General features: G+C 39.0%; 1 protein-coding gene across 6 annotated transcripts in view; it reads right to left on the minus strand.

Annotated features, from left to right (window-relative positions):
• OXR1 (oxidation resistance 1) overlaps positions 1-16,757 on the minus strand; it is a 266,736-nt gene that overhangs the window by 141,045 nt on the left and 108,934 nt on the right. For 5 of the 6 annotated variants that reach the window (XM_085316300.1, XM_085316304.1, XM_085316303.1 and 2 more), the window contains exon 3: positions 1,335-1,501. The exons of the other annotated variant lie outside the window; for it this stretch is intronic. In XM_085316300.1, the coding sequence (XP_085172426.1) occupies positions 1,335-1,393 (59 nt within the window). In that variant the 5' untranslated portion in view covers positions 1,394-1,501. The remainder of the gene's footprint in view (positions 1-1,334; positions 1,502-16,757) is intronic. 6 annotated transcript variants of the gene reach the window in all.

A 16,757-nucleotide genomic window follows, 5' to 3' on the forward strand; every position in this document is an offset into this window, starting at 1 on the left:
AGACAAAAAACACCCAATGATGACAACRAGAGGCCTCCTCATGAGGCGAGACTAAACGGAGCGGGAGTCCTCAGAGAGGAGATGACTATGGGGCAGCAGTACAGAGATCTCTTTGGTAATGAGCAACGAGAAAGGTGAATAGGAAATGCTTTTCCACTGTTTTCACAATGGAAGATTTAAGAGGAGCCAAATGAAAGCAAGCAGCAGGTATGAAGTCAACAAAAAGTAGTACTTGTTTGAACTGTATGTAATCATATGAGGKAAATAATTGTTCAGGCTAGAAGTACCACTGGGTACAAAAATGACTTTTGCACAAGTCATGGAAAAAGGGTTCATTAAGGTCGATGAATCATGCTGATACCCAAAGCACTGAGCCAGTGATTGCTGGAAGGTGGAAAGATTTCACAGACAACGAGTCACTAAATTCATGCCCTGGCTCTCACATGCTTTTCTCTAAACATCCACTTCTGCATAAGAAGTGCTGCACAAAACTGAATGCAACATACTTGCAATTCAAATCTGAACTGCTCATTASGATCTGTGGAGGAAAACAAGAACCAAACACTACAAAGCAGGTAGAAAATATAACATTGCTAAAGTGAATGTCCGTCACTAAACAAAACACAGAAAGTGCTTCAAAATGTTACTTTAAATGTGGATCATGCAGAAGATCCTTCTGATAATGCAAGGAAYGTGAGATTATTTGATGGCAGAAAACAAGAACAAAAAGACCTTCACATGGGCGGTGCAATGAAAAGATTAGAAGTTAATTCACCCCTACACTTTCCAAAAAGCACTTCAAAGTTGGGAAGTAAATATCAACAATGCAACATTTAGGCTAGCTGCAGGAAAGAAAATGTTGGCAAAAGTACTACATGCCAAAAAACAGTGGTATTTCAACACCATATTTTGATTTATTCCCCCCCACCACCCTCCAAAATGTGTTTATTTGAGCAACTGGAGCAAGCATATAAAACATAGCATTCTGTTCCTGTAGGYACACCATGCAAATGTTACTGTGCAAATTAAATACATAACATTTGTTGGTGATTAAAATACCAGAAAGCCAATCACTCCTCAGTCCGTAAGTATGGACCACAACTATATGGAGAAAAAGTTCCACCACACATTATTCTGTAAGAAAAGCCAATGCCAAAACAGAAGTTTCCACCAGGTGTCAGGAGAAAAGATAYTTTAATATCTAAACTATTGAAAAATTGGTTTTGTGATGTCTGGAATAGGCAACCCAAGCCCTGTTAACACAGGTCCATAAGCAATGCTTGCTCCTAACGTGTTTCATCACAGAATAAAGACTTACAAAGATGAACACAAACCTTGTGATTATTCCTGGGAGCATGACAGCACAGCTACAGGTAAACCCTTGGAGGATCATTTACAGAAGACATATAGACTGGTTGCTGCCAGGTTACGTCCATTAAACTCCAAGTGGGAGAGTCCAGAATCCCCCGGTGGTTGGAGCGTGGCAAGGCATTCTCACTGCCTGCGAGAGAACGGTTAGTGAGTCCACTGTGCACGGAGTCAAACTGCTCTGCACACCACACATGGGGCTGGAGACGTGCATGAGGTATGGCAGAAGTGGGGAAGGTAGCGACGATGACGATGGAAAGGAAGATGGCAGCAATAATGCTAAGCACACATCTCAGGTAGTTACAGCCTGTATAGTTCATGCTTTTTTTCATGTGTAAGTTTTTGTAAAGATTGAGATAAGAGCTCAAGATTATATGGCTTCCCTACGATGTTTTATAACGTTTTACCTTTGCTCTACATGGGTGGAAAGAATATGAACTGCAACTAYGGTGTGTGTTTTGTCAGGTATGAGAATTTCCTATCTCCAGAATTTCAGGATTCTGAGAGGGCTGGTTGCAATACTATATTATTTGCTGACAGTTATATCGAATCCAGACATGTTTTAGAAAAGACTCTGAAGTAAATTACTATTTTGGATCTTTCTATTTTGTTAATAGCTGCTATACTGTTATTTAAATAACTCCTACTAGTTTCATTTCACAAAAGGTCTTCCAATGCTTTATGCAAATCTGCTTTAGTACAATTTGCATGGATCTTGAAAATTTCAGCTCTCTCATCTCAGCACAGAGAAATTTTACATAATGGCCTTAGAGTGACTACAAGTTTTATTTAATTCATATTTGCCTCATTAATGCTGTTGCATTATACCTAGTACTAYCTTACTTATTAGAATGGGATTCAAATTGTCCAAACTATTTTAAGWTTTTTAAGATTGTATCACTAAGGAAAGTCTTGTCTTTACCCGATTAGAAGAAGCTATTTACAAAATCTCTATTACAGACTACAACTAGCACTCAGGTTCTRTTTCCCTGAAAATTATTGTGCAATTTTTATAACAGCAGGACCAGGTCCTATATCATCATTTTCTCTCTCCCAAACACGGAATTCTCAGAGTTTTCAAAAATATGTGCACCCAGTGGTCTGGGAGCTGTATGGCATATTTTGAGACATACAGAATACCTCACCTACGTTGAAGCCATATGAACTTGTAGCATTTCTCTGTATAATTATTATAACTTTAGTATCATAGTATCACTCATTTTCTGTACTAACTGCAAGTAATTTATACATCAACAATCTGGGTTATCTGTAGCTTTTTATTTAGGCAATTGCATTTATATTTCTTTTTGATTCCAACGCTAAGCTTGACTGTTTTCCAAGTTGTTTACCAGTCAGTAGCAATACCCACAGGCACTTACTGTTCCCAAGATTGCTRCAATATGTGCAGTCATAATATACATACATTTATATAGTCAAACTTGGAAGCAAAATGGCCTCTTAACTGCTTAACAGACAGCAAGGAGGTTGGAATTACAATGCTCTTACAGCAACTGAGATTTGAGTATTTTAATTCTACCACACCAATAAATAAGCATCCTCACAGCAGGCAGCTAAAATAAGAAGAAAATGTTGTGGATATGCTTGTCCTAAAATACAGAAATGCAAATCTATGTTCTTCTGCATTGTCCAATAGCTCATGCAACTGGAATTGTATATAGGTTACAAAAATAACAAAACCAGCACTTTTTTTGAATTTTTCATTCATAAATGAGATTAACCAACATTATACCAGATAGGAAGAAAGGTCTTCAAAGTTCTAGGGATACTTTGTACATAAGCAAGACAAAATGATCCTCATACCCTCCCAGCAGGAGACCCTCCTGTTCTATGTGTTCAGCTCAGATTAACCCAACACAACAAAGTAGATACTATCAGCATTTCCTCTAGAGCTCTATGAAGTCTCTGGAGTGGTTGACCAGGTTGTACTAGATTTGTTCTGATGCTGCAACAGTAGTCACAGAYACAKACCCAGAGCCATGGTAAGGTCCCAKCAGAAAGAATAAGGAATTGGAAAAATCTGTGAGTTGTACCTAATGAGAAAATGTTCTCTCAAGCATACTTTTTTTCATGCCTTGTCATCACAAAAAGCAAGCTATGGTCACTTGATCAGTTTATTAATAATAGGCTATACTAAGGGAATCTTAGGAGAAATGTGTGTCAACAAATAAATTGTGAAATAGTGCCTAGTWATTTAAAAACAAACAGAAAACTCACACAACCATTTTTTTTCCTCAGTTCTGTAGCAGTATCAAGAAGGCAAGGGTTGGAAAGACATTTCTTTGTCTGAATCCTCCAAACCCAGCCGCACAAACACTTTCTCACAATACACTGCCTTTGTCTGAGAAGCCACCATGCTTCAAAGGAAGCTCTACTACACAGAGCAGCAGGAACTGCAGAAGAGAGAACTGGGGTGCGACTATCGCTAAGAGGGAATGAAGTGTCTCAGGTAAACAGATGATGTTCAACTTACTCTGGGGGCAATGAATGAAGGTGAAAAAAGAAAAAAATTGTTTAAGAACATCAAGCTTTTTTTTAATATTATGAGAATGCTTGAGATTTCAAGATTAATTTCAATATCCCCCAACTATGGGGACATAAAACATGTGAACAGTGATCATAGTTAAATTTCCCACTYCCAGTAAGTTCTAGGTCTGCCTGCTGTAAATCGGAGGCATTGCTGCTACCTAGCCTAAATTAAGCAAACATTTTTCTTTGGATGTTGGCTCACGATGGACAAATGCCTGCTGGAGGGAGGGAAGACCTTATGGGAGGGGAAAGGAAAATACCAGACACCAGGATTAAGAGCCTCACCACAGTTATTTCTCTTTGCCCTTGTGTAGGTGGGACATAGGGGCAGCACCCGAAGATACTGAGATTCAACAAGACAACCTAAACTCATAATTCAAATTCAAGCTGAAGTAAAGACATAGCTTCACCAGCGAAAGATGATGACCCTTTCCTTAAATCCCTAAATTTCCACTTAGATTTATGCCTGTAACAAGAAGCAATCTTTTCCTCACTTTTTCACTCAAAGTAGGATGATGACACAAAACAGAGGTGGGCAGTATTTTTCCTGTGCAAGATTATAAAACGCAGCTGCTCCATAGGCTTATTATTTTTTTAAAGAATGAATAAGCCCAGGGAGCAGGGTTGTTAYGAACACCGCCACCGGACCCTGTACCCATCCAGCAGCAATCCACGGGCGTCAGAGCAAACTACATTCTTTCAAGAAGAACCTCGGAGACTATCTCACGGCTTCCTAACGCACAGCGAGGACGTTTTCGCCCGCGCCCAGAGCAGGGCGCAGCGCACCTGAAGCTGGCCCGGCCCTGCCGGAGCACCGGTCAGGGCCGCGGCGCCCAGGCTGGGCCGGCAGGACCCGGCCGAACGGAGGAGGCGCGAGGAGCCGGCGTCCGGCGGCGCGGAAAAGAGAAGCCAAGGGGTGATTTAAGCACAGCTGGAAACGATCAAACCCAGAGCCCAGAAGACAAATGAGGCCGCCGCGTGTTAAATGAGGCGAGGGAGTGTAGGGGCATTTATGCATTCAGCTGCCTAACTAGAGCTCGGCTCTCAGGAACAACTGTTAAACAACAACCTGATCGGAATTTGTAAGAAAACRGGCATACAAGCGAAAACATGGAAGCTGAATTTAGATGCAAGCAATAAAACTGTCACAAATTTAAAAGCCCTACCATATAAATCAGAGGCTTTTAGTCTAAATGCAAAGTAAGAATCTGTAAATCATATTTGCTTTTCAGGAAGTATTGGCAGGGTTTGAAGATGTATTTAAGTAATCTCACAAAGTGCCTCTCTTTCCCCTGCCCTCCCCACCTGCTGTCCCCAGGGCTAAGCTCACACGAAGCGTAACCATTAGGAAATCAAAATATTATGGCTAAGCCTTGCTAATTGCTATTATGAATGAAAAGGTAAAATATCTCACTCACATGTGAAAAAACATGAGGAAGAGGAAGATTTTAGGAACATAAATCAACAGGAAAAAAATGAAAAAGTCTGCTTTCTATTCTCTTCATGTATTTCACTAGCCATATGAATTTATCTGTATTTATCTGTGTAGCCTATAAAACACTGTTAATACCTTGATATCACATTCAGTGGAACAGGGAAAAGGAAGGGGCAGTTGAAGATCCTCACTTTGCTGTCCGTCCAAACGGGGAGCAGAAACTCTTTGAGCCTACATCCACGGACTGCAGATGGGAAAGGGCCAGCAGGCACCAAATGCACCTGCCCGTTGCAGTGCTTGTACGAACAGGTCTTCTGCAGCTCTGCGCCTCGCTCCTTCAGGCACAGGGCTCGGAAGCACTCATTTTTTGGTGTAGCCAAGCTTTCCACTTTCAGAACGGTTTAGCAACTACATTTTCCAAAGTCAAAAACCAGAAGTTAACCTGTGGAGAATGCAATTCTTATATTCCACAGTATTAGGAAAATGTTATCATTTGCGCTCTAAAAGTGTATGGTTTTAGTGGATGAAATCCAGATTGAACTGATTTACTTTGGCTTTAAGATCAACACTGAGTTAATATTTTTATAGAAGTATTTTAGCATAAGGCAAAGGATTCACCTGGAGTTACCTTAAATGATACAGAAAGGAAGTTCTTACTCTGTGTCAGGAATATGAATTACATGTGTCTGTAACATATTTTTAATGTTACAGTACTTACGAAATACATGAACAAAATGCAGAGTTCTTTCACTTTCTATTCCATTCATTCTAATATATAGTGTATACTGCAGAAAAGCTGGCTTAGAATTCAATAATTTGTACGTTTACACATCGTCTGAGAATAAAAATCTTTTTTAATTTTAATATAGTAGGAACTAGCCACCTGCTCCTATAAAACATATAGGACATGTAATATACAGGTGGACAAAGGATATTTTATGCATCAGAACTGACCTCTTCATCTACAGCAACTGCATCTCACCTTTACAGATAAAAAAAAAAAAAAAAAAAAAAAAAAAAAGTTATATAACTTAGTAAAAAGCTGGTAAGACCAACATCATTCTAAATATCACTGTGTGAAAATCAATTGCAAGATGTGGAAAAAACCCCACCTCTTCAGGAACCAAAATCTCTATCCCATAACAGGTCTATATGTGTGTGCAATTTATATATAATTTTGGAAAATGAGAATGAGTAATAAAGCTTTAAAGAAAACGAACATGTGAGAGGGAAATGGAAGGAAAGAATAAGGGGAAAAGGAATAGAATAACACCGGAGGATTTCAGGATGCTATTACGACAAAGTAAAAAGACAAATCATTTTGATGACTTATCATTTTGATTCTTTTTATACTAAATAGTAAATATTCTAAAATAAATAACCTAAAACATGAAGCTTGATTGAAATAAGAAAGCCAAGCAATTCTTGCTTACTTTTGTAGGACCATATACTTTTCAGGTTAAAAAAAAAACAGTCCTGCTTAGACCAGTCTATACTTTTCTAAGGTAAGAAAATTCTGATTTAAAAAAATAATAAAAAAAATAAGGCCATCTTTGATTGGAGGCAGGTTAGACCAAGTCAAGAGATCTTTTTTAATATCCCATTTTCTCAACAAGGTCCAATGAAAGAAACTATGCTACTGCTCAGAAGCCATCCAAGAATCTCTATAACGCACAAAACTGGATCCCTTCCCAGACCCCACACCAGCCAACATCATCTCTATGCACTCAAACACAAGATCTAGTAATTCTCATTTGATTTATTTGCAAGTGGACATTTAATGTGGACTTCTAGAGAAAGAAAGCAAAAGAACATATTTTTTCTGTAAAATTGATACAATAGAAGAGGGAACAAATGCAAAATATGGCCAAAGCACATGAAAAGAGAATTTGCTGAACCCAAACCAAATTAAAATGATGGCGCTGTATATCTAACTATTCAGAATAGTTCACCCATTTTATATGAAAAAAGTAACTGGATAAATATAGAAAACTGACAAGAAAGGAAATTCAGAAGTGACCAGGCCATTGGTTACATACTTGCATTAGTTCTTGCACCTATTCTATGCTCTAAACAATCCTAAATTCTTCTCTGCACACTGTCCTAGCTACAGCAAGGCAGGGAAGGACCAAGCAGAGGAAAACCTGACATCTAGAGGGAGCACTTGTGGAGCTATAAGCTATGGAATTGAATCTGTTCAAAGCAGTCAGCTGTTTCACAAGGACTTTCAATTTTGACACATTTTTTGAGGCAATTTTGGACTTGGATATCAAAAACTCTTCCTGTGTTCCTCTTTGGGCATCTGTCTTTATATGACATGGACAAGGTCAAATGCATCGTCTCTATCCGAAGCTGATCTCTGGCTCCAGTGAATCACCAAACTACTATAGTAATGGGGGAAAAACTGGATCTCTCCCAAAACCTTTTAAAAGAAAATTCCAGATTATTTCTGTGAGGTGTTGTATCTAGTGCATAAGACATCAACTGAAGAGACAGGCCCATCACATCAAGCTCTTCATGTACTTTGGCACTGAAATCCAATTTCTTGATTTAGCTCTGTGAGCAAAGTCCTGAACAGCTCAGCAGTTTGTAGGCAAAAGATACTTCTGTCCGTCCCCAGGGAAGGAAATCTTTGCAATGGGAACGGCACCGAAAGTTAAAACTACTGCTAATAATCAGCATCATCAAACTACAGGTATTTTAGTCAGCTAGGATCTTATAAAAACAGGACTGAGGCTCTTGAGCACACCGAGCTGGAGAAACATGCACTTCCTCTGGCTGCACTATGCTTTTCCCCAGGAAATAAAAAGCAGGCTTCATTTACCAACAGTCTTAGCAGGACTAAGTCATATGCCAGGTGAGTCTGGAATTTGCTAAACCTTCCTTCACAAGAAAATCTATTTTCTTATTTTACAGTCACTATTATTTTAAATAGATTTTAGAAGAAGGAAGAGAAATGAGAAATGTTCACTGCATTTTGTTCAACTGTTTCAAGATTTCCCACCATTCAGACATTAGCAGCAGTGATGGTAATGACTGAGAAACTGCAGTAGTGCCATAAAAGAAAACTGCAACACAGCAAATAGCAGCTTCTGCGGGTTTCCTTCACTGCAACTCCAATCTTTTAAAKAAAGAAATCTGTACGGCCATTGCTAGTTAAAATACAGCTTCTAACAGAACTTATTAAAAAAAGGCTTGAGATCTTTTTAGTCAAGTTCTCTAGTTACAGTGCGTGGGAAAGAACTATCCAAAAGCAGAATTCCCCTGACACCTGATGATACGTAATACGATCTTCTTCTCTCTCACATCCTTTGCATTTTAAATAGCTATGTGTTCACTGTACCCTGCTTCCAAAGATGCCTTCTGGGTAGCAATTAAATGTATAATTGAGATCTTTAAGACATTAGAAAGGAAATTCAGTGTCTTTTTAAACGGCTGTGGGGAATGAGATACCACAAATCAATTTTACACCAAGGCCCACTTCTGCACACATGCATTCAGTGTGCATCGCATGACCCCTGGCAAGCCTAAGGGGCTTCTTCTTCCACAAACACCGCTTCCAAGGTTTTCAGAGAACGGATTTTCAAAGCTGTAAGGTGCAGTTCTTAATGGTGCGACAGATGAGTTCATCAGTCTAATTAAAAGATTTTAGACTTTTTACTGATGGTAAATATTTTGTGCAGGATTCATAGACAGCCATTTTGGTCTGAACATTACTTTTCTTTCTCGTCTTGTTTTGTTCACTAGTCATAAGCAGAATCAGACTGATTCTGCTTTGAGATTTGAGATTTCTGGTAAGAAATTGAAAGGAAGCACTTTATCTATATATTTACGTTCTTACAATTGATTTTCTACCTTGTTTATCAACATTTTAGTTCACCACTTACTTTCAGAGAAACTGATTATTCAGCCACTCACTACTGCTTACAAAGCAGTCATTGATGAAACTGAGTTTCACTACAGATGATAGGGCTAAAAATTAATAGTGCTGCTTCCAGCTTTTGTTAGAGCACTTCAGAACTGCAAAAAGCAAACAGTCCGTCCTTTTATCACTTCCCTCTATCAACAAACACTTTAAAAGTTTCATTAAAACAACAACAGTATTAACTCACTACAGCTCTTTTTATCTCCCTGTTTCTGCACCCAAACAATTCAGGATTTGAAATTATGTTCAGTAGACAGTAAACTGTGTCTTTCATCTGGCTGAACCTTGCCATTTCCCGTGAATTTCATTTCCATATGAAACCATTCAGTAAATACACAGCAAGTCTCCTGCCTCCCATGCTTTGCTGCCGTCTGATTTCTCCTCCTTTCAGCTGAATAGCAGTACTCCAGAGATCACCCCCATCTTAATCTCCTTGTTTCTTTTTAATATTTCTCCATTAATGTTACTCCACTTCCACTATGATTACAGGACTTAAAAAATACTCAAGACTGAAGAACCACATGAAAAAATTCAGATAAGAAAATTCAAGGAATTGAGCATGCCTGTACTGTTTTTACATGGATTCTTTTCTATGGGAGAGTCTTTTACCAAAAAAAAAAAAAAAAAAAGAGAGAGAGAGAGAGAGAGAGAGAGAGAGATGGATGGAGAAATAATATAAGTAATCAGATTTGGGAAAGCTTCCAAGAGCCGAAATGTCAGGAGGACTACTGCAGATATAGTAGCCTTTGCATTTCAATCAGGAATACAAATAATGGATATAAAATTTCTGCTGGCAGCAAGCAACACTCTCGGAGAAGAGATCACTGCCTTTTTTTTTGCTTAGGCCTTTATCCTGGCAGCAGTCTGAAAATATTGCCCTCGACAAAGCTCTTCACTCAGGAGGGCAGGGATCTGCCACACCGATGTGCCCTATGGAGCTGAGACATACTTGGCTTGTCATTTCAATTCCTCTCCTTCTTGTTCCAGCATACCCTTCTGTCCTGAAGGTCCCTTCTCAGGGTCCCTTGCCTTCTGAATACTCAGGTCCTCTCTTCTCTTCCTTTCCTCCCTCTGCTTCTTATTCCTTTTCATGAGAGGTGAGAAATTGCAGGAAATTCAGTCTCTCTTGAAGTTTAGGGCTCCTGTTTTTCCTTTAAAGGGGTTTCCGTAGTTGCATCTGTGATAGTCCTAACTGAAGGACAACCATCTGCATCTGCTCAGTTCTGCTACAGCAACAGGAGGAAAAGAGAGAGAAAGGGTCTTTTCCGCATGAAAGGTAAAGAAGGATCCAACTGAGAGTTCAAATCTTCCTGGAGACTGAGGTGTTGCACATGCAAAAAAAGGTAATAGATTACTTATATGATTATACACTCTAACTTCTGCAATATGACTGCCTTATTCAGGTTACCAGGAAAATTAGGATAGAGAGAATCTATTCCCATTTTACAGTTCCACAGGGAAATCCTGTATTTGATCAATTATTAGGCAGCAATAGCATACAAGCAGCACAATTAATAAGGCAAAAAATGTCCTTTCCCTCTCTCTCCCCATTCCCCAATATCCAAAGGGTTAATCCAAACAAATGTTCCTATAATTTTGGTCTGGGAAATATTGTACTTTATGCTGGACCCATGACCTGTGAAATGTCAGTCCCACAAGCCCCTGACCGTAGGCACTTCTGGGCTCTCTTACCCAAAGAAGTAAGCACTGTCATCCAGCTGCATGCCTCAGATTATTCCCTATTTGCCTTTCCCCCCATAAAGGGCTTTAAAAAAAACCACACACACACACACACACACACACACACACACACACAAACACACTTGAACCTGCTTATGAGAAACTATAAAAACCAAGACACAAAATTAGAAGTACCTTTGTCAGTCAGGATGTTTTCACTAATTTTAAAGCAATAGGCTCAGGCAGTTCAGAAACTGTGGGTACTTTCCGATACATATACCAAAGAGAAAAGCTTTTTTAAACCTAATGCTGTACTCTTGCATCAGGCTTGCATTAAAAAATAACAGCCACTTTCAAAACTCATTTTTCTTTGGCAACTACAGAAGAGTCACTCTAGTACAAGCAACCCTCAGCAAAAGCAATCTATTTTCTAGGTGATTTTCTCAGCAACCAACTTCCTTGACACTAACGTCAGCCGTTTCTCAGGTCAGTGCCTGTCTCTCATATTTAGGGTTTATCTCTTCTCACTCAAGAATTATTGGTGCCTTCACAATTGCCAAATCGGGAATGTGTTTAATCACCACTATGCCCAGCGCTGTCTGCTTGCTATGAGGCTTGATGTAGGAATCAGTATCAATTCAGCTTCTGGGAAAAAAAAAAAAAAAAAAAAAAGAAAGGCTGAAAATTGCCTCCTCTCAATGCAACTCTCTTGACCTTCCTCTTCCTCCTGAACCATGACTGTCAAAGAGGCCATGTTGTCACTGCCATGGACAATTGCCTTTACCAAAGCTATGAATTTCTTCAAAGAATTAACTCTTTCAGGAAGGGCACAGTGGGCATAGTTCTATTTTATTCCCCCTACATACTCAGTGGAAGAGGAATATTTTAAGTAATGCTTCTCCCCTGCCTCCTCATCCCTCTCTTCTATTCCCTCCTACCAGAATACTCTGGAATGACAAATGTCTTGGAGCCAGTTGCCTTCCCGCACCACAACTCACCTCACTTCTGCTTAAGTCACTCATCCAGGACAAGCGCATTAGACGCACCTCTCGAGCTTTTCAGTAAGCCACATCTTATTTTTAATACTTTCATTTTTCATTTTTCACCAGCAGTTGTTTTGTATGCTAGCTACTTCTTACGTGGCAGCACGACACACAGAGTGGCAGGAGGTGGAGGGCCACAGAAAATACCAGTGGTAACAAGCATGCAAAATTGCATTTTGAAAGACAACTTGCAAAAGAGATCAGTGCCTTATATACCCAATGAATCACATTTTATAGTTTTATAGAACTATAAGTTTTCAAACTTCTTGGAAACTGGGAACTGCAAGATGCCGATGCCTCTTTTTCTAATCACAGGTAGTTTAGAAAAGTTGAAGGTCAATTCTGAAAGGAAGCATACATCCCTAATTTCCCAGAAGAAAACCAGTCTGGGAAATAAACAACTTACATTGACATTGCCTATAAATAGCACAGGGAAGCAAAGCAATCCTAGGGCTGTTAGTGAGCATCTCTGAAGTTCAGAAAGCAGGTGGCTAAAAGTGACATTTGGAAACGGATAGGCAATTTATTTCCATTTAGCTGGCATTTACAGGAAGAGGAAACACAAGTTTGAGCTAATCTGGTTATTTACCCCATAAAATGATGCATCATTGACAATACCTAAACTCGTTAAGTTTATTATCAGTAAGAGTGATCCATCCTTGTGACTTGTCTTATATAGAAAAGCTTGACAGGAAAAATAGAGGGAAAACATTTATGTTTCTATTTGCTTCTAAACTCGTATAATAAAAAAATGTTATAAAAAAAAATTGTAACAGTGAGATTCAGTGATGATTTTGATCACTTTGGCCTCTTCCCTGCATCTTGAAATAAAGGTTTCATTTGGGAACAGTCTGACTTGTAATCTAAATTTTCCATCTAAAAATGGCCAAAATATATTGTATTTTGACAAGTTTTTTAAAAGGTTGAATATATATTTATAAACTGGTATCACCAATAAGCTTCTGTTTCACCATTTTCCTTAGTAAAACAGCACTGTTCATTATTAAATTTGCCTTACAAACAAAACGCATTATGCAGCCTGTGGCATTTATATGCTATTATAACATATTATTTATGCAGTTTTGTTCCTCTCTAATGGTTTCTTTCTTCCAGTCCCTTCTGGGAGATTATATGGACAACCTTATAACTACTACAGTCCCTGTCTAATGTTCTTCATTCTCACCTCAAAACCTGTCAAATCAAATTCCTCCATCTTGCAGTTGATGACGCATGACTGCATCATTAGAAATGTTTTGCTTTCTAAAGCAATTAGTTGCTAGCATCCTTCATTCTGTTACACAAAAGCTCCATGCTTTTCCTAGCTCCATGCCCCCAGCAAACAGTTCACAACTTCTCCCTGTTGCCTCCACCCACCATGTTCCTACACCTTTCTCTAAAGCATGCAGTGAGCCCAACATGCACAAATCCAGGTCTTCCAGCTGCAGATATCTGCACACTAGGAAATTAGTTTTAAAAAATGGTATCAGATAGTATCACAAATAAAGGTAAGCAAGGAAGAGAAAAAGTGCTGTTCTATTATACACAGGGCATGGACACCACGATTAATTTTGTCTTTGCAACAATTTTACATTTGACCTGTCAGGAAAATGAGTGCACATACTGTTTCCACAGCGCTTTGGAAGGTAAAGTGTTATCAAGTATACCAGCTCAGAAGGTATTTTCTGACTTTACTGGATAAAAAGTGGTTATACCACAAAGTATATTTTTTCTATACTTTTACTATATTTTTACTTATACTATTTTTACTATAGTTTTTTCTCTTATTACTTTACAGTAATTTCCTGTGCATTCAAGAAGAGTATTTAGAATCAGACCACATAAAATGTAAAAGCTGTCTTCCTTTTCTATTCTCTGCAATGTAAATGTTTTTTTCTTCAGCAGATTTCTCTGCTTTAGAAAGCAATGCAGGTTGAGTGGTAAAATAAAGTCATTATTTCAGGCCATGAACTGCACTGTGAATTGGAGCTCACAGTAAAACAACTGTATTCCTATTTAGAGGAACATCCTGATGTCATCACTGAACACCCAGAAGTATCCATTGAAATTAGAGCTATTTAGCATTCAGAACCAAAGCTAAGCCAGAATTTAATTTTAAATGTTTGCTTTAAATGAGGAGCCTAAATTCAGAATGTTAAATTTAGTGTTAACTTCCAAATTTCAGGATAAGCATTCGATTTGTTCACAGAGTCAATGACTTCATCCCAATTGTACTAGGCAGTTTCTCAGATCTCCAGATTACTGTGTGCTGCAACATGCGGGACAGACTTCTTGGCTAATGTGGCAAGGCTCCTGATAATCTGAAATAAAATATGCAGAGCTATAGGAGGTCCCTGTGCAAAAACTGCCTGTGCTGCACACCTGAGACATCTGCCAGTGCCATTCATCTTCCACATCTGCCACAGTGACCATCTAATAAAGCCAACTGGGATGAAAGAGAAGCCGTAAGGCCACAGAATGAACATTACACAACATCAAGTCAGCTAACCAGGACACTGAACTATTCTGGACACTACATTTGTAGCAATTATAATAAACAGTCTGCCTTTAACTGAAATCTAATGGTTGATATGACAAACTCATTTTTATCACCGTAACTCCATGACATTAAATAAGGGCCCCTAGCCATGGAGCGTACAGCCTGTTTAATTAGCACAAATTGAGCTGGGAGTCCAGGACACAGAGACTAATTTCACATAAGCTAGTTTGTGATACAAGGACATACGGTTCTTGAGATTCCTTTGGAAAACCAGGTCCCTTTTCACTTTCCTGCAAATCACATTTGTAGCTAAGCTGAGTTGTGACATCTACATTTATTAGTAAATTGCTGCTATTCAGAACCTGCCATAGTCTCTGTACAGCTATTTTCATAAAGCTGCCCTTGTATTTCCTGGCCTATTATTTTCTTCAGTCTCTTCTCGCTTTCCCATTCAAATATATGATCCGCAGCTTCCCAAAAGAGCAGCAGCTTACTTATTACAGCATCCTCGAAAGCCTCATGTCATGGCAAGCACCCACAGTTTAAAGGTGCCTTGGTGCACACTTTCCAGGCTTAAGCCTGTCTGCCTTATGGATCCAGACAAGAAGACCCCACAGTGCGACACAAGCTCTTCTCTTCTTCCTCAGGGCCGTATTTCACTCCCAATGCTCAACTGGTTCACATCATATCACTATTTTGTTAACTAGAACAACATAAGCAAGAAGTATGGTTAGCCACATCCCCACCTCCAGCTCCACAGGACACAAGATTCAGGGACTTGGGAACCGTTCTCTGGAGCTTCCACAGCTGCTCCTGAAGGAATGCTGGAGGGGTGTTACACTAACATGCTCTTCTCAAAGGCCTTCGAGAGACAGCAAGTATCCCCCAGTTGCTTTTGCAGCAGATCTGACCTTTCACTCCTTTGAGTGGACGCGGATACCACAGAAGAAGAATCACAATTCAGTATCCTTACTTCTAGCTATAGTAGTCCACACACATCTATTATATATCAACAGGTACTTTCCCTGTATGTTCAGCATCTATGCATTCTCTTGAGTGTTGCAGAACAACAGATATTCCAGATCAGCAAAGCTTGATTGGCCATGGTTAAAGCCTGAATATACCAAGTCATATACCTCAGTTGATATAATTACCAAAACCTTAGTACAGAGGAATACAAGTAAAAAAATGAATCATTAATTTTAGTACCAACTTTTGATCTCTTTTCTAAAGATGACTATAAAAGAATTAGTTCTAATTTAAGAGACTGAGTTAAAGAAACTATCTATCTCCCATGTTAAAATTGTTTAAGAAACCATGACTGGTAACAATAAAGAAAGGTGCTAGGAAAATCCAGAAACTAAGATCTTGATGCAGCAAAAAGGAGAAGCATGCTCATGAACTCAGTATGGGTTCCTTTGGTGCAACTACTGGATGAGGGCATGAAGACCACTTTCATTAAGTTTAGGGTATGATCTACTTTGACTTAACATGCATTAAGGTTAAGTTCTTGTTCCAGTATAAAAAGAAATAAGTAGTTTTCCTGATCCAGCACAACAGTTGCAATAGTACGCTCTTGGTCTGATGCTGAAACTGCAGCTTGCATTTCTATAGGCAGACAAAAAAAATGCCTTGTGTGAATTCAATTTCTCACGGAAACACGGTAATCATTAATAGGAACAATTCTTAAAGAAAAGCGTGGGCAAGGCTTAGATAAGAGAAAGGGCAACAATTTATAGGATATCCACATGAAGATGTTTTTCTCCTCATTCTGCTGCATTACCACAGCAAAGCCTTCCTCTGGATGGTATATTTTGAAGCTTTGCCTCCTAATTTATTCCATTCCAGATGAACCAGTAACACAAAACAGAGCTGGACCTGGCAGTCTACTAGTGTAGGCTAGTACTACTATCACTGTGTGATACACAGTGGCTTTTCACAGAAATAGTCATGTCCTCTGTTGTGAAAGATTTAAGGAAAGATTTAAGGAAACCTAATACAAGAGAAGAGCAGATCTTCATCCGCGTTCTTATCTAGTAATCACACTGGTGTAGGGCTGCCTTATCCTGCTGGTTACAGGTGATCTGACCAGTAAGACCATACTACTCCCTCTTCCTTTTAGATGGGACAATTATGCACTGGAGAGTAAAAATTCAAGAAACAGTGTATTCCTCCCATTATAAAAAAAATAACACTTTTTTTTTGTCTTCACTCCTCCCCCTTAAAACCTACTTCTCTGGATTCTGCCTTCATGAAGTTAGA

This window comes from Rhea americana, unplaced genomic scaffold, assembly GCF_003343005.1.
Source record: "Rhea americana isolate MKP2758 unplaced genomic scaffold, rheAme1 scaffold_46, whole genome shotgun sequence".
Classification (NCBI taxonomy): domain Eukaryota; kingdom Metazoa; phylum Chordata; class Aves; order Rheiformes; family Rheidae; genus Rhea; species Rhea americana.